This window comes from Alternaria conjuncta, assembly GCF_024043145.1.
Source record: "Alternaria conjuncta strain BMP 0040 chromosome Unknown scaffold_18, whole genome shotgun sequence".
Classification (NCBI taxonomy): Eukaryota; Fungi; Ascomycota; class Dothideomycetes; order Pleosporales; family Pleosporaceae; genus Alternaria; species Alternaria conjuncta.
The window spans coordinates 442,809-467,017 of record NW_026250107.1 but is presented as its reverse complement, the minus strand read 5'-3'; the positions used below and the strand labels follow the sequence as shown (position 1 = coordinate 467,017).

The 24,209-nt window shown below is 50.2% G+C and overlaps 7 protein-coding genes across 7 annotated transcripts; 3 read left to right on the top strand and 4 right to left on the bottom strand.

The window, feature by feature from the left end:
• Positions 1-6,300: 6,300 nt before the first annotated feature.
• On the bottom strand, positions 6,301-9,463 carry J4E85_009748 (uncharacterized protein; the record flags this gene model as incomplete). The annotated part of the gene is made up of 2 exons (XM_051473966.1): positions 6,301-9,255; positions 9,431-9,463. 2 exons carry the CDS (start codon positions 9,461-9,463, stop codon positions 6,301-6,303), a joined length of 2,988 nt encoding a protein of 995 aa, XP_051322370.1.
• A 342-nt stretch (positions 9,464-9,805) lies between these two features.
• Positions 9,806-10,292, top strand: J4E85_009747 (uncharacterized protein; the record flags this gene model as incomplete). The annotated part of the gene is made up of 2 exons (XM_051473965.1): positions 9,806-10,081; positions 10,224-10,292. The coding sequence occupies 2 exons, from the start codon at positions 9,806-9,808 to the stop codon at positions 10,290-10,292; spliced, it is 345 nt and encodes a 114-aa protein (XP_051322369.1).
• Positions 10,293-10,603: 311 nt separating this feature from the next.
• On the top strand, positions 10,604-13,383 carry J4E85_009746 (uncharacterized protein; the record flags this gene model as incomplete). Its single annotated transcript, XM_051473964.1, has 4 exons — positions 10,604-11,359; positions 11,404-12,316; positions 12,363-12,626; positions 12,674-13,383. The coding sequence occupies 4 exons, from the start codon at positions 10,604-10,606 to the stop codon at positions 13,381-13,383; spliced, it is 2,643 nt and encodes an 880-aa protein (XP_051322368.1).
• A 246-nt stretch (positions 13,384-13,629) lies between these two features.
• Positions 13,630-14,568, bottom strand: J4E85_009745 (uncharacterized protein; the record flags this gene model as incomplete). Its single annotated transcript, XM_051473963.1, has 1 exon — positions 13,630-14,568. The coding sequence occupies one exon, from the start codon at positions 14,566-14,568 to the stop codon at positions 13,630-13,632; it is 939 nt and encodes a 312-aa protein (XP_051322367.1).
• A 1,684-nt stretch (positions 14,569-16,252) lies between these two features.
• On the top strand, positions 16,253-18,710 carry J4E85_009744 (uncharacterized protein; the record flags this gene model as incomplete). The annotated part of the gene is made up of 4 exons (XM_051473962.1): positions 16,253-16,393; positions 16,571-16,725; positions 16,774-17,509; positions 17,574-18,710. The coding sequence occupies 4 exons, from the start codon at positions 16,253-16,255 to the stop codon at positions 18,708-18,710; spliced, it is 2,169 nt and encodes a 722-aa protein (XP_051322366.1).
• An 82-nt stretch (positions 18,711-18,792) lies between these two features.
• J4E85_009743 (uncharacterized protein) lies at positions 18,793-19,992 on the bottom strand (the record flags this gene model as incomplete). Its single annotated transcript, XM_051473961.1, has 1 exon — positions 18,793-19,992. The coding sequence occupies one exon, from the start codon at positions 19,990-19,992 to the stop codon at positions 18,793-18,795; it is 1,200 nt and encodes a 399-aa protein (XP_051322365.1).
• A 1,596-nt stretch (positions 19,993-21,588) lies between these two features.
• J4E85_009742 (uncharacterized protein) lies at positions 21,589-23,779 on the bottom strand (the record flags this gene model as incomplete). The annotated part of the gene is made up of 2 exons (XM_051473960.1): positions 21,589-23,413; positions 23,460-23,779. 2 exons carry the CDS (start codon positions 23,777-23,779, stop codon positions 21,589-21,591), a joined length of 2,145 nt encoding a protein of 714 aa, XP_051322364.1.
• Between the last annotated feature and the right edge of the window lie 430 nt (positions 23,780-24,209).

Here is a 24,209-nt window from a genome sequence, read left to right as displayed (position 1 = left end):
TAAGCTAAGATATACTAGTAGTAAAGTTATATATTAGAGTATATATTATAAAACTTATTTAGATAGCTCTAAGATCTTTTTTAAGACTCTAGACGTTTACTACTAGCTATAATATCTTTCTAAGACCTATAAATATCTAATATAACTAAGACTTAAGCTTTAATAAGCTATATATATCTATATATAATTAGAACCTAATAGTAAGATTATAGAGGCTATATATACTTTATAAGTTCTTATAAAGTTTACTATTAATTACTTTTATATACGTTAACTCTAGATTAAATATCTTTTTTACTAGCTAGTAATATAAATAACTATCTTAATAAATAGTAATTATAAGCTTACCTTAGAAGCTTACTACTTTCTTCTTTTCTCTCTTCTTTTCTCTCTTCTTTTCTCTATTATTATAATACTATTAACTATAAAGATAAAGTAGGTACTTAAAGCGTTTCTTAGTAACTATAGCGTAAGTATCTATAATATCTAAGTACCTTTATATTAGTAAGCTAACTATACTAGATAATTATAGCTCTTTATAAAATTCTATCTAAAGATCTTAATAAGACTTATAGAGGCGCTCTTAAGTAACTAGCTTACTATTATCTTTTTAAGCTTAGTAAAAGACTACTATATAAAAAAAGAAAAGTAAAAAATAATTATAGTAATAGATTAAGTAGAGGTTATAAAACTACTAAGAAGAGTAGAAAGAGCTCTTTTACTATAATACTAAACCTTTTACTACTATATTTCTATCTAGTAGTTAAAGTATATCTATAATATTATAAGATAAATATATATACTTTTTTATATACTAAGAAGCTTACTAATATAGCTAGTTATTATAGTGTAAATAGTAGTAAAGAGATATTTATTCTTTAATATAGCTATATAAAGTCTTTAGATAGCTAGATTAGAATAAGTTATATCTAGTAGCTATTTATAATACTTATATAGTATAATATTATTAAGCTTATATAACTTAATTATACTAGAACTTAAATTAGTAGACTTATATAGAAATATCTTTATAAACTAATTATATCTATATATAGTAGAAGTAAGAATATAAAAACTATTTTAATAAAAAATATAGTAAGTAAGCTAAAACTATAGTATAAACTTAGTAATAAGATTAATATCTTTATTACTTAGTTTAGTATAAAGTATCTTTTCTTTCTAAATAATAGCTTAACGTAAAACTTATAAGTATACTATCTTCTAGTAAACTTATATACTTATATAACTAGCTTAAATAATAACTATAATACTTCTAGTATTTACTATAATAAAGCTATATAGTATCTTTATAAATAGTTATACTTAAAGACACTACTTAACTAAAGTTTTATAGTATAGTAACTAGACTACTATATTTATAAGTTCTTACTTTACTTATTTAAGAACTCTACTAAAAAAAAGAGAATAGAATAAGTTAATATAATAGTAGAAGTAAGAGTATAAGTAGATAAAAAAGATATAAAAAAGAATATATAAATAACTTCTATTTTTATATACTTTAGTAAAATAACTACTTATATATCTCTCTTAATTTATTTAGAAAAATAATATGCACTTTGTACATGCGTTTTTAGTGCTAGCCAGTCGTACATCCAACCTCGCGCGGCATCCAGCGAATGTTGGTAGGAGCCGCCTAACCCAGACTATGGGGTCGCTTGTGACAAATAACTCCAAGTGGCTTCGCACTTAGATGCGATCTGAACCGAGATTCCGGGTAAGCTGCTAAGCTTGAAGAAGGAAATGGGGAAAGCTGGAGGACAATATCAACAGTCTTGGTGGGGTATTCCATTCTAACTCGCCACGATATTGGCCTGAGATGCTCCGACCCGATACCAAATGTACGATCCATCAACAAGTGAACCCTTCGCAATCTAGTCAAAGCAGCTTTGTACCAATCAAATGCTCCCCTAGTCCAAGCCTTCGCTACCCGCGTATCTATTCCAGTCGTTCATATTCATGTTCTCTGTCATAGGCGTGAGTGACGACGACGCAGCGATATTTGACGGATACATCACGACTTGTGATCTAATATGCCCTTGCTCTCCATGGAACCCTCCCAGAACGGTCGATGAAAAGCCTGGTGTGATCTCAGCAATGCTTGACATCTGTAACGGTGCTGCGCCCCGAGGAGTGAAAGGGGCGCACGGGTTCGTCTCTACAACCCGGGAGAAGCTTTCTGATATGTTGAAAGGTGTGTGCTCGGCTGAAGTGATGGGCGTGTTTAATGACCTTTGCTCCATGGCAGGCCGGTCAATGTCATCTGGTGAGGAGAAAGCCGGTCTGAGAATCGGCGGATGAGCGTTGACTGGAGGTACGGCAGGACATGAATTATGCCTTTGTGGCCATGCGGAGGATTGGGGCCTGCGCTCCTGAATCCCACTCGATACATCATTACTCCATTCGTGATGCCAAACCACGTCGTTTTGTGGGTCTCCTGATGCTGCGACTTTCTGGAATTGGGTATATGAGTGAAGCGGACGGCTACTCTCATCTCCTCGGGACGTTTGCCACCCACGATGATCTATCGTGTTCTTCAGCTGATGATCATGCAGCGTTGAAAAGTCTGCAGGCGAATTTGGAGCAGTGTAACCATGTGGCTGCATGTGATCGTCCTCAGACAGAGTCGCGTATCGTGTGGACGCTGATCGCAACGTGGTCGATCTGCGCAAGCCCTGCATGCTGTCTGTGTATCGAGCGTTGGCGACATAATCTTTGGGTGATGTTTCTTCTTTCTTGTATGTACCCCCGCGATGTAGTCCTGCGTGGTGATGTTCTTCGGTCTGGGTGGCGATATCGGGATTGTTCCAAGCCATCGGGGAAAAGACTTCGTTCGCGGCAGTTTGCTGGCTCATGTCCTCGAGTAGAAACATTCCAGTGTGACCCATCACTGTGTCAGTCACAGCCGAAGCTCGTGTTGCTTCGTTGTGCCGCGCCCCTTGCATAGCCGTATGCCTCTGTCCACGCGATTGGACGTCGGACGGCAGTGTTACTAGCCTGTGCAACTCCTGCAAGCAAAGACTGAGCTTCTCTACGGCTAACCCTGCAAGCTCGTGGACGCTGTTCTCGTACAGTTCCTTGAAGACAACGAAGGCTTGTTCTGCTTTGAATGCGCCAGTGGTAACGGTTTGGCATTCTAATGCATCCAAGAGAAGGATCATGCATCCATTGAAGGCCTGTTGTGCGATCGCCCAATCAATCAGCACAGCTGGGTCTCTGTAATAGAAGAACATGAAAGCAGAGATGAGAGCTTCTGATGAAGCAAGTACCAGCATCCTTCCGCGAGGTGCAGTCTGTGTTGAGTATGTCTCGTGTGGAAAGTCCAAGGAGGACGCGCGGTTGGCAGCTTGGAATGACAATACATTATCCTTGCCAGTTGAGGTTGTCGCAGAGGTGGCATGTTTCTCGATTTTCTGTTGGTTCAGAAGAAGGATGTAAGTATGAGCATTGGAAAAGTATACTGCAGCATGTGAGCGAATGCATACATCAGACGACGTCTTCTTTGGACCCTGGAAGGGGTAACAGCAGAAAAACCGCCCATGGTTTTGCGATTCGGGATTGCGTCCAATACTTCCAACTCAAAGTGCAGGTTTCCGATGGCAAGATCGTGCCTGTTGAGCACGAAGACCAAAATACATGCAAAAGAGTGTTGAAACTTACCAGTAGCTATGGCGCTTAAATCCGGCAGAGGCGTTTCGGGAAGCATCCACGTGTCACGAAACTGAAGCGTTTCAGGTATCGTATCTAGTAATCTTCGGAGTATATCGGTGAACTCATTGATCCTGGCGTTCGTCAAGGGGTTACTACTCATTATCTGTCTGGCCAGTATCGTGAAGTGGTTAACGAATTCGCCGAATCGTAATAAAACCGGGTCGGTCGTCAACTCAGTTGGCCAGGGATTGTCACCAATGCCGCTTATTCCCAGAGGCCTTCCAAGGGTCATAGACATGTGTTCATCCAGGTGCAGCATGTGCCACCAGATCTTCTGTCGTATTACACAGTCTTTCCCATTTGTAGGAGCAGGATTCAGGTACTTCGGGTGACGATGAAGACCAACCGAGTGAGCAAGCCGGATTGTAGTGCCGAACAACGCAAACGAATCCAACATTCTTCCGTTGTTGGTAAGATAACTCCCAATCATGAGGAGCGTCTGGATTGCGGAGAGAGATGGCTTGTGTGTAAATGAAGCCAGTCGTAAAGCTTGCATCGCCGCTGCAACTAGATCAGGAGCGTTAGCTCGAACTCCACTAGCCTCGCATACACCTACTGTAGACGTTGCCCTTCTGAGTCTCGATTTCGACGGCGTTAGCGTCCCATCGCCCTCCACTTTTGTCCCAGACTGAGTGTTGTGCGCCAAGCGCAATGAATCCGAAAAACAATGCCAAAGTAGCTGGATAGAGTTGGGAGTTCTTTCGGGCGTCGGAAAGAAAAGCCTCGATCTCCTTTTTCGTCGTCTGCACAGGCACTGGGCAGACAAGCCGCTGGAAAACTCCAAAGTACTCCATAAGCTCATCCTTTCCAGGGAGGCAGCTAATTAGCTGTGGGATACATTCATCGGGCGCAGCAACGAAGAGAGTCGGGAAGGGATACGTCGGCAGACTGCGAAACATATCTGAGGCTCGAGGTAAGGTATACGACAATGGCAAAACGCGAGCATTCGCCGAGGAGAACTTGTGATATTAGATTGGTGTTGAAGATGTGTGTGGATATACGTACATCACTGAGGACAGTAGCGAGTCCAGGCGAGCCAAAGTAGATGCTATCCTGCCACTCGGAAGTCTGGAAACGCTTCTGCTTCACAGCTCGCCGTCTCGACGAAACAGTACCTTCAGTAAGAGGTGATTCCAAAGAATCCACATGATCCAGATCATCATCTGCTGAAATCTTGTAGGCGCGCAGCCTTTCTTTAAGACGTAAATTCTCGGCGCGCAGTTTACGAAGCTCATAACTCTGTTGTATTGGGGCGTAATTACCATCTTCCGCGATGAAGTGGCAGTCGCGTGGAGAGCCACGAGCACAACATGCCGAGCATGGTTTAGTGCGATCACACTATGCTACGTCAGCTCAGTGTGCAGTCAAAGTGCACCGCGAGGATATTGTCCGCATCTCTTATATCGCAATCTGTAATGCGAATCGATGGATGTGACTGACCTTGACCTTTCGCTCTCTGCATTTTGTACATGAGAGCAGTTGGCGCGGCTGTTGAGCCTGGTGCTTCTTCCGGTTGGTCTCGGCCAAGACTGAGGCCTCGTCTTGCGCGATATGTATGTGTGCGCCAGTACTTTCAGCCATGGTAGAAAATGATCGCTCTGCTAGGTTATGTTGCGTAGTGGTCAATACTGGGCGACAAGCGATACAAAGACAGTTGGCTATTGATTGGGTACAGTAAGTGATCCCATAGATGAATACTGGATATTTGGTGGGCCGTTGGACCTCGGATAATAGAGGCTTCGGGGTACCATTATGTAGGGACGAAATGACAGACATCACCGAAGGTCAACTGCCGTGATAAGTAAACGAGAACCTGGAGCCTCATTCTTGAATTGAACGTCCGCGAGTCATTGGAAGAAAGACGAACGCTAATGATAGATATGCTGGGCTTTCACCGAATTTTGGGTTACCGAATAGGTGGTGTTGCATTGCGTTGACGCTAATCCTCATCAACGTTGAGGCGCTGTTGTACAAAAGATATCGCCAAGCGGGTTGAAGGGACCGTCGGGGCATTACAGGATGCTTGACACGGCACACAGATCTGACGCACCTTTTGACGGCCCGAGCCTCTGGGTCTCCTCAAGCGCACGCGCATGCACGACGAACCGGGTTGCTTGCCGTGTTGCTTCCTCATCTCCATAACCGAGCGGAGAACACGATCTTGACACCACGGATCTACACGAATGCTGGCTGTTCGTAGCAAATGCATTAGTGGCTTGGAATGGCTTGCAGGTGCGCGTGCTGTGACGCCTCCGTCGCTCTAGCCTCCATCGGCAAATTCCCATTGCTTCGGACGTTATTGCTGCGCACTATCTTGACCATTTCGCAGCCCACCATAGTCTTGAATGTGAGGCTGGCAATTTGGAATCGGGTGCGTGTTTGAGGGCGATCTGCAATGACGGAGGGCCCGTCCCGTGCTGTAGTACAAAAACGCCTCCTCGCGCCACCGCGGGACGCCAAGCCATTCGCCTGTCAGACATACAGTCTGCTCGGAAGGAAGTATGATGCTTATCGATAGAATCCGAGTCTCTGCACGATGAAATTGCGCCATACTTTTGACTCCATGCTCGCTCAAAGCGCATCGGTGACTCGATCAAGGAGGCGAATCGGCTTGACATAGATCAACCGCGTGAACAGGTCGACCCTATCTAGCGCTACTTCCCACTCGTCACCTTCTTTATAGTCACCGCTCAGGATAGCTTGGAGACCGTACTCAGGTATATCGCCAAGGGCGTAACGGCCTGGGCGAACGCGACGAGCCCAGAACTTGAAGGAATCGGGAAGGGCAGCCTCTTTGTATTTGAGGGCACGGTGAATCGCCTGAGCGACCCAAAATCGCGTTGAGTGACGCTTGGCTAGTGTGATGATCCGTTCCCGAGGTGATAGAGTTACAATAGATTCCTGCATTTGTCGTTGCGAGAATGGAAGAGCTTTATACATGGAAGCCTGGGTCCCATCGAACTTCCTACCGGACTGTGCCTCCCATCGCACAGCGGCTTCGATTTGCCAATGTGCAATCATATCAGAAAATCGACGAAGAGGGCTGGTGACTTTGATATAACCAGGGACTCCTATGATTTTATGTGGCAAGGGTGAAGAATGTGCAACAGCCATGCCAAGTGCTTTAATCCACCGCGCAGTGAGATCGAGTCGTACTTTTCCATGTTCTTCGTAGTGAGCTTGGACGAGCTTTTGTAGCTCTTTTGGATCCAGATCCCCGCTAGGTGGTTCGATAGTGCCTCTGTACATGACGGGGATATGCCTCTCCGTGCACCAAGCCGCCGCAGTTTGACCCGCAAGCATCATCATTTCTTCAACGATGTTCTTGGGCCCGATGGTGAGCTGCATGAAGCCTTCTGGTATCGAGTTCGTCGCCTCGATGATCGGGTCTCCTTGTATATATCGTGCCCTGTCCAGAGAGGGAGCGTTCCAACTTAAACCTCCCTGAGTGGCGCTTTCAAAAACACGGGCGTTGACGTTCGAACCACCGAATCGGACGCCACCAGCAGCCTTGCGAGCAGCCCATAGGGCTTGAGCTGCAGTATAAAGATCACGCAGTTCTTCGAGTTGACTTGGAGAAACACTCGGTGGCGGCCGCTCCGATCCACGCGGTACCTCTCCACCGACAACAATCCTTCGGGTGTTCGTAGTACTCTGATCACCCATGAGAGTAGCCAACTCGGATGGTGTGATACTGACGATATTTTGAATGAAGCCGTGCTGTATCTTTGTTTCTAGCTTACTGCCGGCTCCGTCGATGCGAGTACTAAAGGTTATAACAGGGCGGCCACGATCAAGACTAAAGTGGCCTTGACTAGCCCAAGTCGGAAGCATCGGGAAAGATCGCTCCGGTGTATAGACAGACTCGGTCATGTGCGCGGCCAGTCCAGACAGGGTGTGGGTCTTATCGAAGAATGCTGTTGGATTTGCGACGTGTACGTGGATCCAGAACTCGGAGCTTGCGTCTTTGACCCGTTCAATCGATATGCCATCATCGATCTCCTGGGCGCCGACATCGTCAATGCAATACACGGTGGTCGAACCCCAGTCGCGACGTAGGTTCGCCATTGAATCCCGGAAGTCAGGATTCCTTCTTGTCAGCTCCGCTTTAGTGTTTAGTAACTCCAGATTACGAGACAGACGGACAGTGGGCAGCATCAGCTGCTCGTCATAGATCGCTCGATTGTCGTGTGGTGAAATGACGCCAATTTCTTGTAAAAACAATAAACCAGTAGCACGTTTGATGTTGCTTAAGGTATCATCGGGAGATCCGGTATCGCCAAAGACGTCCGAACCATAGAAACCTGATGCTGAGATCAAGCTCGCACAAGCAGCATGGAGACCAGCCATACCCGTAAACTGACCGGTCAGTACCCATGCTTGTAGGAAGTTGATGATCTGCTTGTCAGCACTTGTGAACGGCTCCCCCCAAGTGATGTGCAGATTAGAGGGCCCGTTCTGTGTCGCTGGAGTCTTACTGGGTCCAAGGCCGCCGTAGGTTGGCTCACGTAACTTTCGACTCGCTGAAATGAGCCTGCCGGCCTTTGCCAGGAAATCTATGATATGAGTGGCGCCGTCAGTGCGGCTTCGCTTGGCTTCCGAAGGGCTATTGACAGAAAGAGCAAGGTATTCTCTGTATTCTCGGATCCACTCGTGAACTGTTTCTACGACCTCGACATCGGTTTTGGGTCGGATAGCAAACATGTTCGTAAGGCGATGGTTACGACCATCGGAGCGAAAGCGGAATTCGTTGTGGTTCAAGGCCTTTCGTACTGCTAGTAGCGCTGCTGGCGGTGGTACCCAGTCAGGGGAACCTCGCGCGAGCAGGAACTTCGCAATTTGTGTCAGTGTCATCATACGTGTCCTTGTCTTGTCTGCGAGTATATCATAGGCTGTGTCCAAGACTGGAGCATTCTTTCGGTAGATCTTCTCGGCTTCTTCAGTCATATTCTCAAGACTCGCTATCACAGGAGCAGCAAAGTCTCGCGGGACATGAACCTCACCCTTGGGATTAGCCGCGCCGGGATCCGTGGGCAGGAACGGAATGAGCGGTTGGAGAAGTGCTGGGTCGATGCAACCTTGGATGGCAAAGGAAACCCGACTTATGGTCGAATGCGTCCATCTGCCGTTGACGGAGAAGAACTGACTGTCGTTGTTCAGTTGCTGCACGAACACAGCAAGCACAGGTTCACGACCCGGTTGTGAAAGCTCCACCACGTCGCCAGGCTTCAAGAACAGCCCAATTGTGATCACTTCTTCGCCCTCGTCTTCCTCAGCAGCATCCCACTCGTTTTCTCTGGCGTCTTCGTCGGCCTTGAACGCGGACGACAGCTTCGACAGGCCATTTTGTATGTCTTCACGTTCGGGATGGTTCTCAAACGCCGAAAGTACTTCCTCGGTCGGCCCACCAAACTGCTGTTGCCACTGCTCGAGGTATTCGCGGATTGCAACGCCCTCAGGTCGAGGAAGAAGAGACGGTTCTGGAGGCGGTGTGGGAGTGGCGGTATGTGAGGATAGTTGCGAGCGCTAATATGTGTCAGTTTGTGAATGGCATACTGAGCGAGTCACTTACACTGCTAGCGACATGAAGCGCCCGCCTTGGTGTTTGCGAAACTTTCAAAGTAGAAAGCCCGCGTGAAAGTTGTATTTGTCGAGAGGCATTTCGCTGGTTTAGCAAGCGCCATTGACACCGCAGACATACATGGCCCGCTGCCTGCTGAAATCGAGGATACATGTTGAGGCGAATGGTGGATGATGTCGTCAATACAAAAAGTGCGGCGGAGGGAAGGCGCGCTCGGGTGGTGGTCTGTGCAGACACGCTAATGGCCGCGCGAACTCACATGTTTCTCCGCACACCTCCGTCCATCTTTCCTACATCTCACTCGCCCAAGGTATGTACATCGTCTCCTTCCACTCAACCCCCTTTCATGATGTATTCAAAATTATAGCATGTATTATCCGACCGTCGCTTCGGCGTCAGACTGCGGAGCAAATTTTTTCCTGATTGAATTTTCAATGTTCCCACTTAGGACTTGATGATGTCGCGACACGATTCTGACATGTCTCAACAGGCATCATGGCACCCGCCAAAGCGCCTGCGGGCCAATTCTCGATCCTGTACTTCGCAGCAGCCTCCACCTTCACTGGCAAGACGAGCGAACATCTTCCTGCACCCGTCCGAGCTCGCGACGTCTTTGCTATGCTGGAGGAGCGGTACCCGGATATTCGTGACAAGGTGCTGAGCAGCTGCGCGATGACGATCAACATGGAGTACGTTGACGTTGGCGAGGATGATGCCGAGGACGCGAACAAGCAGATCGTGGAAGGTGATGAAGTTGCTATTATCCCACCTGTCAGTTCAGGATGAGCTCAACAGGATGGTTTTATGTTATTAATGAAGTTATGAACTCGATCTCTATAATGTGCTCATTGCAACATTCACAAATTGTGTACTGTATGCGATCACATGTAGTATGACAGAAGACTTATGCTAGAGCCTCGACACAAGCACTGCTGTAATTCCCAATGACGCCTCATTTCATGCCATCCAAGAGGAGAATTAAATTCCTGCTTGCTGTAAAATTGAAAAAAAACTAAAAAAAAAAAAAACTCGCTTAGAAGTCTACATCATATTTGACTGTTGCAGACTCTTGTCTTTATACTGATGTAGATGGCAACGCACCTACTTAGCTCTGATATGTGAGGTGAGGGACAAAAATTAAAGTGAATACCTACAGGCCAAGTTTGGCTTGGCGTACGCACTGACGCCTGAACGCCGAGGTTTCTGTCAACTTTACCCACAGGCGGAAGTTCGGTCACTATACTACCGACGCCGACAGTCATTGAACTTAAGCCTCGAGATTGACGATTCGTAATGTCCGATCCGTTGCTCGATCCTAGACTTTTTGCGAGCGCGTCTTCGGCGCCATCTTCACGGCCCCAGTACGCGTCTGCACCGCAGCAGCAGCAGAACACCAGCCACCCATACTACCTTCCATCGCCGACAACACAACACCATCCCCAGCTGTCGCAGCCCGCCCCACTAGGGAACATACTCGATCCCGCCCTCGAGCAGACATCGCCGACCGCACCAGGAACAGAGCACGATGACGACGACCACGACGACCACGACGACGCGCATGAACACGACACACCTGGGTCTGGCAAATCTCCTGCCGACCTCAAGCGCCCACGAGCATGCGATTCATGTCGAGGACTGAAGGTCCGCTGCGACCAAGAGCGACCTGATGTATCGTGCAGACGTTGCGCAAAAGCAGGCCGACCTTGCATCACAACACCGCCGACACGGAAGCGCCAGAAGAAGGCCGACAGTAGAGTCGCCGAGCTCGAACGCAAGATCGATGCATTGACAGCCACACTACACGCGCAGAAGTCGGGAGTACCGGGAGTACCGGAAATGAGGCACCATGGAGGCATACCACAACCCGGCGCCAGCGCCAATGCGATGCCCATGCCGGTTGAGGGTCAATATCGTATGGGAACAGTCGAACACGACTGGGCGCAGCCGCCAACGGCCAGATACCCAGACATACCAGCCGGCTATGGTCCGGCACAGAGCTTGCAGAGAGGGCCCGAGCCAAAGCGTAGGAAGATGGACAATGCGCACGCTGTGAGTTGCCTCAATTGTATGTGAAGCCAAAACTAACATTTCAGACGATCCCCGAGGATATGGATGCTATTCATCGCGATCTAGCAGAGCACCCGGAAATGCGACGGACGAGCAAGAACAAGATCCACGCCGACCATTCACACATCAGTGCTTTGATCGACAACCTAATGACGCCGGATATTGCGGAGCGGGTTTTCCTTCGTTACGTGAACGAGATTTGCCCACATTTCCCTGCCGTACCTTTCCCTCCTGGTACGACAGCGCGCGAAGTCCGAGAGAAAAAGCCACTTCTGTTCCTCGCTGTCCTGGCTGGATCTTCGCATGGGAGTGCAGAACAACTGGTCTCGCAAGAGGCGCAACGCGAGTTGACCAAGCTCCTCAAAGATCAGCTTGCTGACATCATCTGGCGCAACGGAGAAAAATCGCTCGAAATCGTTCAGGCATTACACATATCTGTGCTTTGGTATCGGCCGCCTCTCCATTTTGAACAGCACAACTTCTACATGATGGTCAATTGCGCTGCCGTAATGGCTCTTGACCTAGGTCTTGGAAGAAAGGCAACTCCAAACGTCATGAGACTTTCGGTTGGTCCGTTCAAGAGGTACCATCCCAACTCTAGCAGTGTCGAAGCCCGTCGAACTTTCCTTGTGTGTTACTACCTCTGCATGAGTATCACAATGGTTCTGCGACGACCAATTCTGCTCCGCTGGACTAATTACATGGCGGAGAGTGTTCGCATACTGGAGACCTCGCCAGAGGCATTGCCTTCAGACAGACTGCTTTGCCAGCAGGTCAAGATGGCGCACATTGGAGAAAAGATCTCAGTGGAGTTCTGCATGGATGACCCCTCAGTCGAGGTCACCATTTCCGATCCAAAAGTCATCTACGCCCTGAAGATTTTTGAGAATGAGCTCAGCTCACTCAGGGAGGAGAATTCCTCTTTGGGTGAAATCGATCGTACGTTGTAGCGGTCATGATTCATTACATCTACTAACAGTCGTAGCAACCCTTCGCTTGGCAGAACACGTCACAAACCTCTACCTGCATGAAATTGCACTGCACCAAAATCAAGGCTCTGCCGATCTACAACCCCCTTTTGTTTCGGATACGCTGTCGCCCTCTCTACCATCTGGAGTCAAGAAAGATGTACCTGCTGGCCCAGCACACATAGGTGCTCTGGGTGATTGTCTCACTGCTACGCACGGTATTCTAGACACGATCCTAAGTATCGAACTTGACATCCTGCTGACTCTGCCTGTCATTTTCTGTAATATGCCCTGATCTCAACGTAATATACGCGCTAATACAATCCAGGTGTACGAGCCATTTACGCCATCGTTTGCCTAATGAAGATGTGGGTATCAGTCACTAGCTCCGGCGAAGTGGGTAGTATCATCTGCCAGGAAGATCTCAAGATCGAGGCCTATACCGAACAACTAGTCTCCATGTTCAATGCCATTGTCTCCCGCGATGCTCAATCGCCCCATGGAAAGTTCTACTTCGTTGCAAAGCGCCTTCAAGAGCGGTTCGCTCACATCAAAGAGGGTGCTGCTGGCGAGCAACAAACGGATCCCGAATACGACTCCACCCGAAATAACAGTCAAACTTCCCGACCCTCCACGCGCCAATCACCTGCAAACCAAACCCCGCTTCACCTTCTCTCGGAAGTCGCAATGGGTAGTAGCAACAATGTCGCTTCTCAGCAACAGCAGCAACAGCAGACGCAAGCGCAGGCACAGGCGCAATCTCGTTCTCAACAACAAGCTCAGGCCGCTTTACAGGCCCACGCGCAGCATTCTCAGCAAGCCATGCCAAACTGGTATCCTAACATGAACGCACAGCCTACTCCAGATATGATGGGTCTTGGTGCACAACAACCATTCGATATCAACTTCGATTTCACCCAATTCGATCTAGGCACAGGCTCGGACGCAGATCTGTCAGCACTGTTCATCCCGGACTCAATGGCAATGTGGGGTTACCCTGCCGATCCCAACATGCAGGGTGGTTACAATGGATACTGAGGTGCGCTGCAGTCTACATACGCGTAAAAAAAATATACAGTTGCAACTTTGGGGTGTAATGTAGACTTCTGGGTCATTGTATTGTATCGTATGTAAAATCACTATACAGGTAGAAGTACAAAAGCGTGTAACACTACACGACATGCTATACTGGGCGCAAACGATTTACTCAAGCATGAATCCATTGTTCTCAGCCCCCAATACCGCCCTTACAGTACATCCTGCCGCGCCATGTATCATGTATCATCACTCCAACTTCAAGGCGTTCTTTCTCAAAAACGCCTCCACCCCCGTCAACTCCCCCTTGACCTGCTCCTTCGCCCACTGAACTGCCTCCTTCTGCCCCTTGCCATAATACCCATACTCCCTGTTCAACACGAACATCTCATACAACTGCTCCCGGAACGCCTCCGGGAAGAATCCCTTGACTACCTCATCTGGAAGCTGAACATGCTTGACCGTCTTCCCCGTCACCTTGCTCATGATCTCGGCGACCTCGTCCGGCGTATACAACGCCTCTGCTGCAGCAAAGAACTTGCCTGCGTACTTGTCTGGCTCAGCAAGGATAGCCCCAACCCATTTCCCCGTTTCGGTGATGTCGATGTACGGTACAGGAGTGTCGCCCGGCAGGATATCCCCCAATACGAACGTACCATCGTTCGCAGGAGAAGGGCGGGGCTTCATCATGCCCTCGAAATTCTGCATGAAAGACGCTGGAGCAAAGAACGCGCTTTGCACAGGTAAACCGCGGATATACTCCTCGATCTCAGCCTTGTCGTCAAAGTGCTCCACGTTCTTCAGCTTCCCGTTGCTGATCTTGAACGGGTGCGACATTGAGCTGAAGATGATATACTTGACACCCTGCTTGATGGCTTCGCTGCATACGGCGCGTGCTTGGCGTGTTTCGACTTCGCGCGTGAAGCCGGTGTATTGCGTTGTTGTTATTAGGAAGACGTGCGTGCAGCCTGCTAGGGCGGATGGGAGCGTCGTGGGGTCGTCCATGTCGGCTGTGGATAGCTCTGCACCGAGAGACTGTAGCTCTTGCATCTTGGGGGAGGTGGTAGAGCGCGAGAGGGCGCGGACGTTGTACAAGGCTGATAGGGAGGGGTCGGTGAGGATGGTGCGGGCGACAGAGTTGCCTTGGTTGCCTGTGGCACCGAAGACGGCGATTTTGGATTTGGACATCTTGGAGGTCTGGTGGTTGGTGAGACTGTGGAATGACGTCGTGATTGGATTTGAGTACCGTTGATGAAGTGATGAGACGGTGATAGTATGTTGGTAAATACAAAAGTTGATGATCACCTACCTTATATACCTCTGAGCTGCTCTGATCTATCATATACATCAGTAATCCTAGTCGGGCCGCGTCTTGAACCAAGCCACGCATATGCGGCCATCATAGAGATTCCGGGTGTAGTCATCGGACTTTGCGCTTTAAAACCATCTGAAGTTTTTCGACATTGCGAATCTTCAATACGGAAAAGGCCCGTTTTGTAGTACGACTGAGCCGGTGTATCGAGCCAATAGTACCGCATGTTTACAATGTCCTGGATGTAAGGCATCCGACGCGAGTGTTGTTGATGCTGGTGTCGTGAAGACGGTGATCGGAGATGCTAAGTTCTCCGATCCGGCTCCGAGCTAGCGCATTTCGAGCTCTTAACTCCACTAAACACCATGCCCAGACTCCCAGCTTCGTCTTTCCACATCGCGCAGTTCGTCCTGAGCACCAGCGGACAAACCTCGTACCTATGATGCCAAGTTATCTTTCACTCTAGTCCGCCCGCAGGTCCCGACGATGACCTGGCCGTGAAAACGACTAACCGCCCGTCCTTCATTACGTCATGCGTCTTTGTTCACATCTGGTCAAATTAAGTGAAGGACACACTTTCCTTCATTACCTAGGTATGATACGAGTTGCAACGGCGAAGATGAACTCAGCCACCAAGATGATGCAACGAATCGACTCAATGGGTCCGGGCATATCCTCCTGGGCCAACGACCGCTCGCTAACACAACAGCAATGGATATGCATATCCCCAATTACTCAACATTTCCATTGACGCGTCGGCAAAAAGCAAAAGTCCATTCAGATCCTCCAGTCGTGTCGAATTCTGGCTCTCGTCTGACACATCATGCCGGCCTGACCAACATGACTGGATTCGTACCTTGTGCATGAGACAGGGCAACCTCTCCAACTTCACGGGAAGGTTGTCGGCGATCAAATCCTACAGATCAGATTTTATCAAGATGTTATTGTCCCTGCCAAATGTTCTCATGCAGTCCATCTCGATTTGTAAAAGGGGGTTGAGAAGGGATTACTCAGACAAGCATGGTCTCTAACACCTCGAGTCCTTCCCAGGTCGGACATTGCGACTTAACCTACGCGAGCACCCCGTAACCTTGCAGACCACCAACAATCCAATAAAACCTCGTCGCCCCATTCTTCGGTTGCCGTCAAATGGGGTGTTACCCGCTGGTTCCCTTCGGGATTGGCGACCGCTGCAGGTACGAGACAGGAAGGTAATCCCTTTGCATCGGCATCGTGGTTCATCACACCTCACTAATGCGAACTGGACTATCCCTTCGGTTCTAGAGATCATTCATAAACAATGGCTATTCACCAAGATGATAATGGTCGGCGTGGTTCTGTTGGCCGCTTGCGCGATTGTCACGACTCGATTGCGACACCGGAACGAAATCCACAATTCTACATTCACCTTATTCCTTCTCCCGTCTATTTGAGTTCAGCGCATACTTCAAAGTCTCGCATTTCTTCCACGCTCACTGCGACTTCTCAACTAATTCTAGATCACCCCGACCGACTCCATTGAAGTTCCCGGTTGCAAGACTCGCCTCAAGCAATCACATCATGAGTCGCCAGAGCGTCCTTGCATCATGCTCGCTTGCTCAGTGGGCTCTGGATTGGGAGGGCAATTCTACCCGTATCAAGCAGAGCATCCGCGAAGCGAAAGCCAAGGGTGCTACATTGCGTGCTGGACCAGAACTGGAAGTAAGTTATCGTTTTATACATATCATTTTGCAAATGCTTTTCCACGCCTGAGACACTTCTATGGTCATTCACACCTCGAAATTATGCTATCCATCGGAAATTTGTGTTTCACAAGCCTACCTACATATTAGGATCTGAGCACATTTGCTCTACCATCGTTCCCGCTAACGAAACTAGATTTGTGGGTACGGCTGTCATGATCACTTCTACGAGGACGAATTATACGCCAATTGCTGGGAAGCACTCATTGGTATCCTCACGGATGAGTGTTGCGACAACATGCTGGTGGACATTGGTATGCCAATCAAGCATCACAATCTCCGATACATCTGGTAAGTACACGAGTTCATTGCTCCGATAATCTGCTTACAACCCGTCAGCAGAGTGATGGCATACAACGGCAGAATTGTCTCGATACGTCCGAAAACGACTCTGAGGACTGACGGCAACTACAATGAGTCGAGGTGGTTTACCGCTTGGGATCCCACTATTCCACCCGAAGCATTTCCCCTACCAGACTTCATTGCGGACATGCAGGGCACCAGCGTGGTTCCCTTCGGCAGTGCTCTGCTCTCTACCCCAGGCGCGTGTATTGGCGCTATTACATCCGACGAGTTGATTGGGCTTGAAGACTTGCTTCCAACAGCCTTGAGCTCGACAAGCGCTGATATCTTGACGGTCTCTGCAGCCAATCACTTCAGTGTCGGGAACTTCGACTCCCTGGTATCCTCACTGCAGAATATCAGCAAAGACATTGGTGGAGTCATCCTCTATTCGAATCAGCATGGCTGCGATGGCGATCAAAGCTACTACGACGGTGGCCCGATGATCTTGGTGAACGGAGAAATAGTTTCTCAAGGCCCAAGGTTTTCGGTCCACGATGTCGAGGTGGTAACCGCTGTCGTCGATCTGGATGAGGTTGAATCGTATCGAGCGAAACAAGCAGTCTCGGAGCCCATGGATGACCTCACTACGCCCCGTGTAGATGTGGCATGCAGTTTGTATCGTCCTGAGCTTGCCAGTCTCCGCCCAGATCATCACCACCCTATTGCTCGGGGCCCAGGCTTTCACACATTGGAAGAAGAGATCGCCATGGGACCAGCGTGCTATCTTTGGGTGAGTTGCGGCCCTACAAATTGGATGTGGGATATACGCTGACTTCGGATCTTAACCTTTGTAGCATTACCTCCGCCGCAGCGAATGTGTCGGCTTTCTAGCGCCACTGAGCGGCGGTATTGACTCGTGCTCGACATCAGTGATGGTGTTAAGTATGTGCTATCTGGTTTTTGACGCGCTTCAAGACGGGAACGAGGTCGCGTCAGACATCCAGCGTATCACAGGATCCAACGAATGGCTACCCAAAACCCCTCAAGAGCTTTGCAACCGCATCTTACACACTGTGTACATGGGCATGTCAGAATGCTCATCCGAAGAGACACGTTCACGAGCTCAGCGTCTCGCAGACGGCATGGGCGCCCACCACATCAGCATGTCCATCGATACCGTATACCGAGCCGAGCGAGATCTACTCCCTCAGTACACAGGCTTCACCCCAGATTTCCGAGGCTCTCCAGCGGAGAACCTAGCACTCCAAAACCTGCAAGCACGCATCCGCTCAACCACAGCGTACTATCTCGCCCGCACCTTGCCCGTCATCCGCAACTGCCCTGGCGGAGGTGGCCTCCTCGTCCTAAGCTCCGTAAACGTGGAAGAGTCTCTCAGGGGCAACTTAACAAAGCACGATTGCAGCTCCGCCGATCTCAGCCCCATCGGCAGTATCTCCAAGATCCAACTCCGATCTTTCATCCGCTGGGCGCGCACCGCCTTCACATTGCCCATCCTGGACGAGTTCCTCGACGCCATTCCCCGCGCTGAACTCGAACCCGCTAGCTTCGGTTCATGCGACGACAAGGAAAACGGCATGACGCACCAAGAGCTTTTCGTTTTTGCCAAGCTGCGCAGTGAGGAGCGACTGGGGCCATTCGACATGTTCCAGCGTCTGCTATGTGATTGGCAGGATAGGAAGAGTGCGCGGGAAGTCGGCGATTTGGTGAAACGATTCTGGACGTTCTATGGTAACAACAGGCATAAAATGGCCGCTGTGACTCCAGCAGTCCACGCGGCGGGCTACAGTCCTGATAACAGATTTGATCAAAGACCCATGTTGTATCCACGGTTTGAGCATAGTTGGGCATTCAAGAGGATCGATGGAGTGGTTGATGAGTTGGAGCGTAGAGTCAAGATGGAAGAAGATGAGGAGATACGTTTTGGGGAAGTGGGTTTTGAAGAGGAACCGCGCGTAAAGGCTAGGCTGTAGACATGGATTCTAGACGATGAGGTTTGATTAGATGGTGGGTCTTACATTGTACTTAATGATCATTATACACGGATTTGTTGTCTTATTCAACCCACCTCCCCCTCTCAACGTCCAATTGTACCCCTTCCTCTTTCAGCGCTCCCTCGAGCGCACCGTGCCCCTTCCACCCATGCCCGATTCTCCCCGTACTGCTCAATCTCCCCAAATCCTTTCCGCTTTTCCTCCTGAAATAGGCTTTCTGGTCTTCCGTCGGCCCTTTCTTCTTCCACTGCCCTGTCTTTTTGTTGAATTGATATCCGTTGTACCAATCCTCCGTCAGGGCATCTGTACCATATTCCTCTAGCAGCAGTTCTTCATACGCATATGGGACTTTTACGTTTACGCCCTCCAGGGTGGATTGGCGGAGGGGAAAGATTTGGGTGTTGAGGTAGGCGTGGGTGTCTTTGACGTAGAGTAATGTTTCGTCGTCGAAGGCGTCAGGATCGGATTCGTGGGCTGAGGGGTGGGTACTGGAGTAGGGGGAGTTGGCGATGGAATTCTGTTCGGAGGCGGGTGCGACGTGGAGTGTTGTGATGTCGATGTACAGCCCGTTGTTTACATCGATCCAGCGTATGTCGATGTGGTTGTAAATGTCTGACGTAGATTTGTTGGTGTAGTTTGGGTTTACCTCTAGGAGGTATTTCTTGCCCTGTTTCCTAATGTCTTCTTCCCATGCCAGACGCTTCGAGCGCGTCTCTGCATCTTCGTCTTGATGCTCCAAGCCGTGCAGGATTCCTTTCTGCTTGACCTGACCCTCCTCGTTGTCTGGTGCAAGTTCAAGCCCGAGTTCTCGAGCGTTGAACTGATGAATTGTCATGTTCCACCATGTACCCAATTCTCGTGCGCCGTCCTCTTCTACGAGGAAATCCAAGTCTTTATCCCACGGCATCAAGCTTTTACCCCACCACCATCCTAGCAAGCACCCATGCATTATCCAAGTTTGTACTCCAATCCTCTCCATCGTGTCCGTGTACGCCTTCAACATGAGCCTGAGATGCCATATACGTTCTTGGAAGGGCACCTCAGAAGATGCGAAACGTCCATCGTAATGGCTGTTGAATGTGGACTCGTAAAAATATTTGGTCGGCGCGTGCGCGTAGGTATGCCCGTTGGAAAAGGAGTTGACCAGGGGCGTGAGGCCGCGGAATGAGCGGAAAGGTGTGCTGCGGCTTTCGAGAGGGAGCGAGGTGGTGAGGTGTAGGAAGTGCGTGAGCAGAACCCAAAGTTCTATAGGGAGTCTCATCGTGACTGGGGCCTTGTCGGTATGAAGCGCATTGTTCTACCGTCTCGTTATCGCGGTTCGGGGTATTGTCGATCCAATGTCGATGACGCTATAGTGGGAAAAGATGCATGTAGCCAAAGTGAAGCATAACAGCGCAATCGCAGAAGGGCCAAACGAGGTTTACCGACTAGACGATGGAGAGAGGGTCGCAACAACCCGTTATCGTGTTTCTACATGGCGAGCGCAGGAGCCGAATTCGATGATGGGCCGACGCGCAGAGCCAAGGACGATCAAGCACGCGCCAAGACCTCTCACTCGCCCACGCTGCCGGCCTCATTGTTCTAGCCCGCATGGATTTTCTGAGCCTAATCGGCTAGCGTGTCATTCACAGCTGCTGTGAATGTGGAGCTCGTTGAAGCCGATTGCGCGTTCGCAGTCTCGTTGTTACTAAAGGCGGCTACTCAAGCTGCATCCTGTGTCGTATGGTGTCGTTGCTATCTGAGGCTAAGGGAGTGCAAGTGCGGGCCAGCCACGTGAAAACGAAGTCTGGCAGGCTAGAGTACGCGTCCTCTAGGCCGGCACCGCACGTGCGATGCCGCATCGTAACCACACTTCTCGCTAGATATGGCGTACGAGACATTGATCGAAACACGTCTTTTCGGCGCTGGCAGTAGCATGGCACAGGATCCTCGTACAAAAACTTGATTGTGTTATCACGCGCTATCAACCCAGTCGATCATCCCCGCTCTACCACTCAATGATGTGCAGGCACGATCCGACGCGCTATTAGCTGGCGAAAGTGCGCTTCGGTCCGCCAAGAGACTCGGGTCCAGAGAGGGAAGACTCTATTGTTCTGTTATGGTAACGCTAATGTACGATCTTGAGAGCTGCATAAGGGTATGAAGCTTATAGTCAACTACGTCGTGTTCACGGTCGATCAATGTGTTCAGGTATCAAGGTATATGCGGGGTAAATGGTGAGCAACTACCCACAAGTGCAATTCACGAAATGAGGACCATACTATGTGATTATCTGTATTGCATTTCATAGTTCTACAACCACAACAAGTGACCAGCTTTAGGTTGGTTTACACCATAGGAATAAGTACCCAAGCACAAGTTTCCCGTCATCTACACATATCCACATGCGGCACCTCCAAACGTCCTGGTGAAGCTGGGCAAGGAAGAGACAATCTCGACCTCAGACCAGCCTGCCAACAATTTGATAGGGTTCCATCGCTCAGATCCAAACAAGCCCACCGAAAGAACGGACGCCGTTGAGTACGGCTAATTACACTTTCCACCGCTTTTGTTCGTGTGAAGTAAGTATACATTGAGAAAAATAAGACAATCCGGTGCTCGAGTACGCAATGCCGGAGAGACGAAATGGAAAGATAAGCTAAGAACTGTATGTTCATTCATAAGTAAAAACGCCGTGATACGCCGCCCGATGTTGAAACGCCACAATGGGAGAGTGAGCGCTGAATATGCGAAAGTCAGAAAATGAGGGAAGGAGAATCTATCAACAAGCACGTCTGCGGCGCCGGCAAACAGAGTGACAAACAAGGAAACCCAGAAAGCCAGCAATTAAAGGGGTATATTTGCGAAGCGTGGAAAGTCACTCAGATCCTTTTTCGTATTTGACGGGATGGAAGAGCGTATTGCGCATGCATAGCCGGCCGGTGCCGGCTTCCTCTTCTTGTGGGCCACCCTTGTCGTTCTCGCGAGAGCCGAGCCACCTTCGCCACCACTCGGATGAGAAGCCAGCATTGTAGTAAAAGCTGTTGCCGAGCTGGTTATGCTCACCCCAGCCGAAAACGCTGTCGGTCGGCTTAGGGGGCTTGTTGAAGGTGCCATCGAGGGCTTCGAGTGGCCAGTTGTGATCAAAGTACACGGGGTGTGCAGCATAGACGGCCTTGAGACCGTGGTGGAAAGCGACTGTTGGAGGCCACATTTCAGGGAACATGTGGTGCTTCATGAGGTATGTCTCGCGATGCATAAGATCCAATAGGCGTTTCGACAGACGCGAAACAGTAATGATAGCGCATCTCCGCGGGGGTTCCGGGAGCTCGAGATCGTAACCTGTGACGTCGTCGCGGAAAACCCAGTTGGTCTTGGCCGGATCAAAGATTGGGTTGAATGTGATGATGTCGGCATCCTCGCCAACACCCCACTCATAGTTGTCTTGCGAGTACGAATGCGGGGGCTCGGTCTCGGGAGGGCTGGGAAGCATGCCGGTGTTTTCGAATTTGGGTGGGCCCCAGACAGGCTTCTCGTCGCTGTTGTAGAGCTCCTCCTCAACCATCTCGGTGAAGTTCTTCCAGGATCCGTGAAGCTCAGGAATGTAGTAGCGAGATGATCGCTCCCACAAACCTTTGCGAGGCTGCTTCTTGGCCCACTCGCCAATCTTGTTGTGGAACTCGTAGTAGTGGCCGCTGAGACGGAGATCCATCTCCCAGTTCCAGTAGAAGTCGTACTCTGGGCGAGCTTGCGCGAACCATTGCATTGCGAAGTGGGCGCTGCGGTAGACAGAGTGGACGGGGGCCTTGGCGTGGTTGTAGACGTTGTTGGGGAACGGCTCTGGGTAGTACATGCGCATTTGCTGCTCGGACCAGAGGGTCGCCATGCCCCAGAACTCTTTGGGTAGGTTGTCTTCGATGACCTTTTGGTAGATCTCTTCCGAGGACCAGATAGGGAGGCTATCGTCCTTGACGTGGAGGAGGAAGTGCACATCGTACTCGCCTCCGGACTTCAGCGCGAGCTCGTTGATCATGGCGCGCAGAGTGAGAATCTGGTAGTCACTGTACTTGTAGCCGGTCCAGGTACGGAGAACGTAGGCGTGGCGTGGCACCTTTTTCTTGGCGGGTGCAGTCTCTTCGGCGGTGGTGTTCTTCTTGAAGCGGTGGGCGTTCTTCTCGCGGCATCGCTTCATGGCGGACGCCCAGTTCACCTTGCGGTAGTCGACCTTTTTCTCGTAGCTCCAGAGCTTGTCGGCACCGCCCTTCTCAGACTTGCCGTCCATGTCAAGGCCGCCCTCGTCGCGAGAGTACGAGTAGCCGTAGGGGCCGAGACGACCGAAGCGCTCGAAACACTTCTTGTCGTCAAAGCCAATCTCCTCGTATGAACCGAAGAAGGGCGCAGTCATGTTTTGAGGGATGCCGGGGTAAGCGTAGATGTCGGGGAGGTCAATCTTCTCTTCCTCGTCGAGGTAGCAGGTCTTGACTTCATCGTGCTCCTTGAGGTACTCGGGCGAGTCAAACTTGTATGGGTCGAATGGTTGTAGCTCCAGCGGCGGCTCCTTGTCCTCCTTGGACATGTGCGGCCACTTGGGCTTGATGTTGTCTTCCGGGTTGGGGCTTTGCGAGTACTTGACAAAGTCCTGCTCTGACACCCAGTCGCCGTAGGGAACAAGCGTGCGAACGCCATTGAAGAAGCCATTTAACCTGACCAGTTAGCGTGCGAAGGGTTGAGTTGTGACTGGATGCTTACCGAGGATAGTGTTCCCAGTGGTACTGTTTCCGCTCATCGCCTGTCCGTTGCTGTGCGTTCCACCTGTGTCTCCTGTAGATACCCGTGCCGAGCATCGAGGCCAGCAGCACTATCGTCACGGCGAGAGTGATGAGACGCGCGAACGAGAGTCGTGGGCGCTGGAGGCGGTTGGCCCAGGCGGGCTGGCGGTACTTGTTGCCCCATGACTTGCTGCTGAAGAGCGGCAGCGGTGACGAGGCCTGGCTGTCCTGGCCGGGCACCTTTTCGTAGTTGAAGCGCGTTCGGATGAACAGCTTGCCGGGATTGAATCGCGAGGCCATTGTCGAGATTGTGTGTGCGGATGTGCTGAGCAGCGTATGGGTTGCCTATCGCATCTGCGGCGAGGCTGCGCAAAGGAGGTCGCTCGGCAAGTCGGGATGCAGGTGCGTGGTGTCAACTCGGCCGCGCGAGTGAGGTCGAGAGCAAAGCAGGCACGACACTTGGGACGACAGCGGAGAGTGAAACGAGTGACTGTCCTGGAGACGGAAGCAGGATTCTGGCGATGGCTTGGGCGTTGGGGAGAGAGCGCGGGCTGAGCAGGAGCGACCGACCCTTTTTCCCTCGTTGCTCGCCCCAGACAGCCTAGCGCTGCCTCGCACCTGCCGTCTACTGTAGCGCTAACTTACAAGGGTCAACCACCGACTTCTGGAGCACCACGGCGGGACTGTATAGGCTAGCCCACGCACCGGTGCCACTCCAAGACGTGCAGAA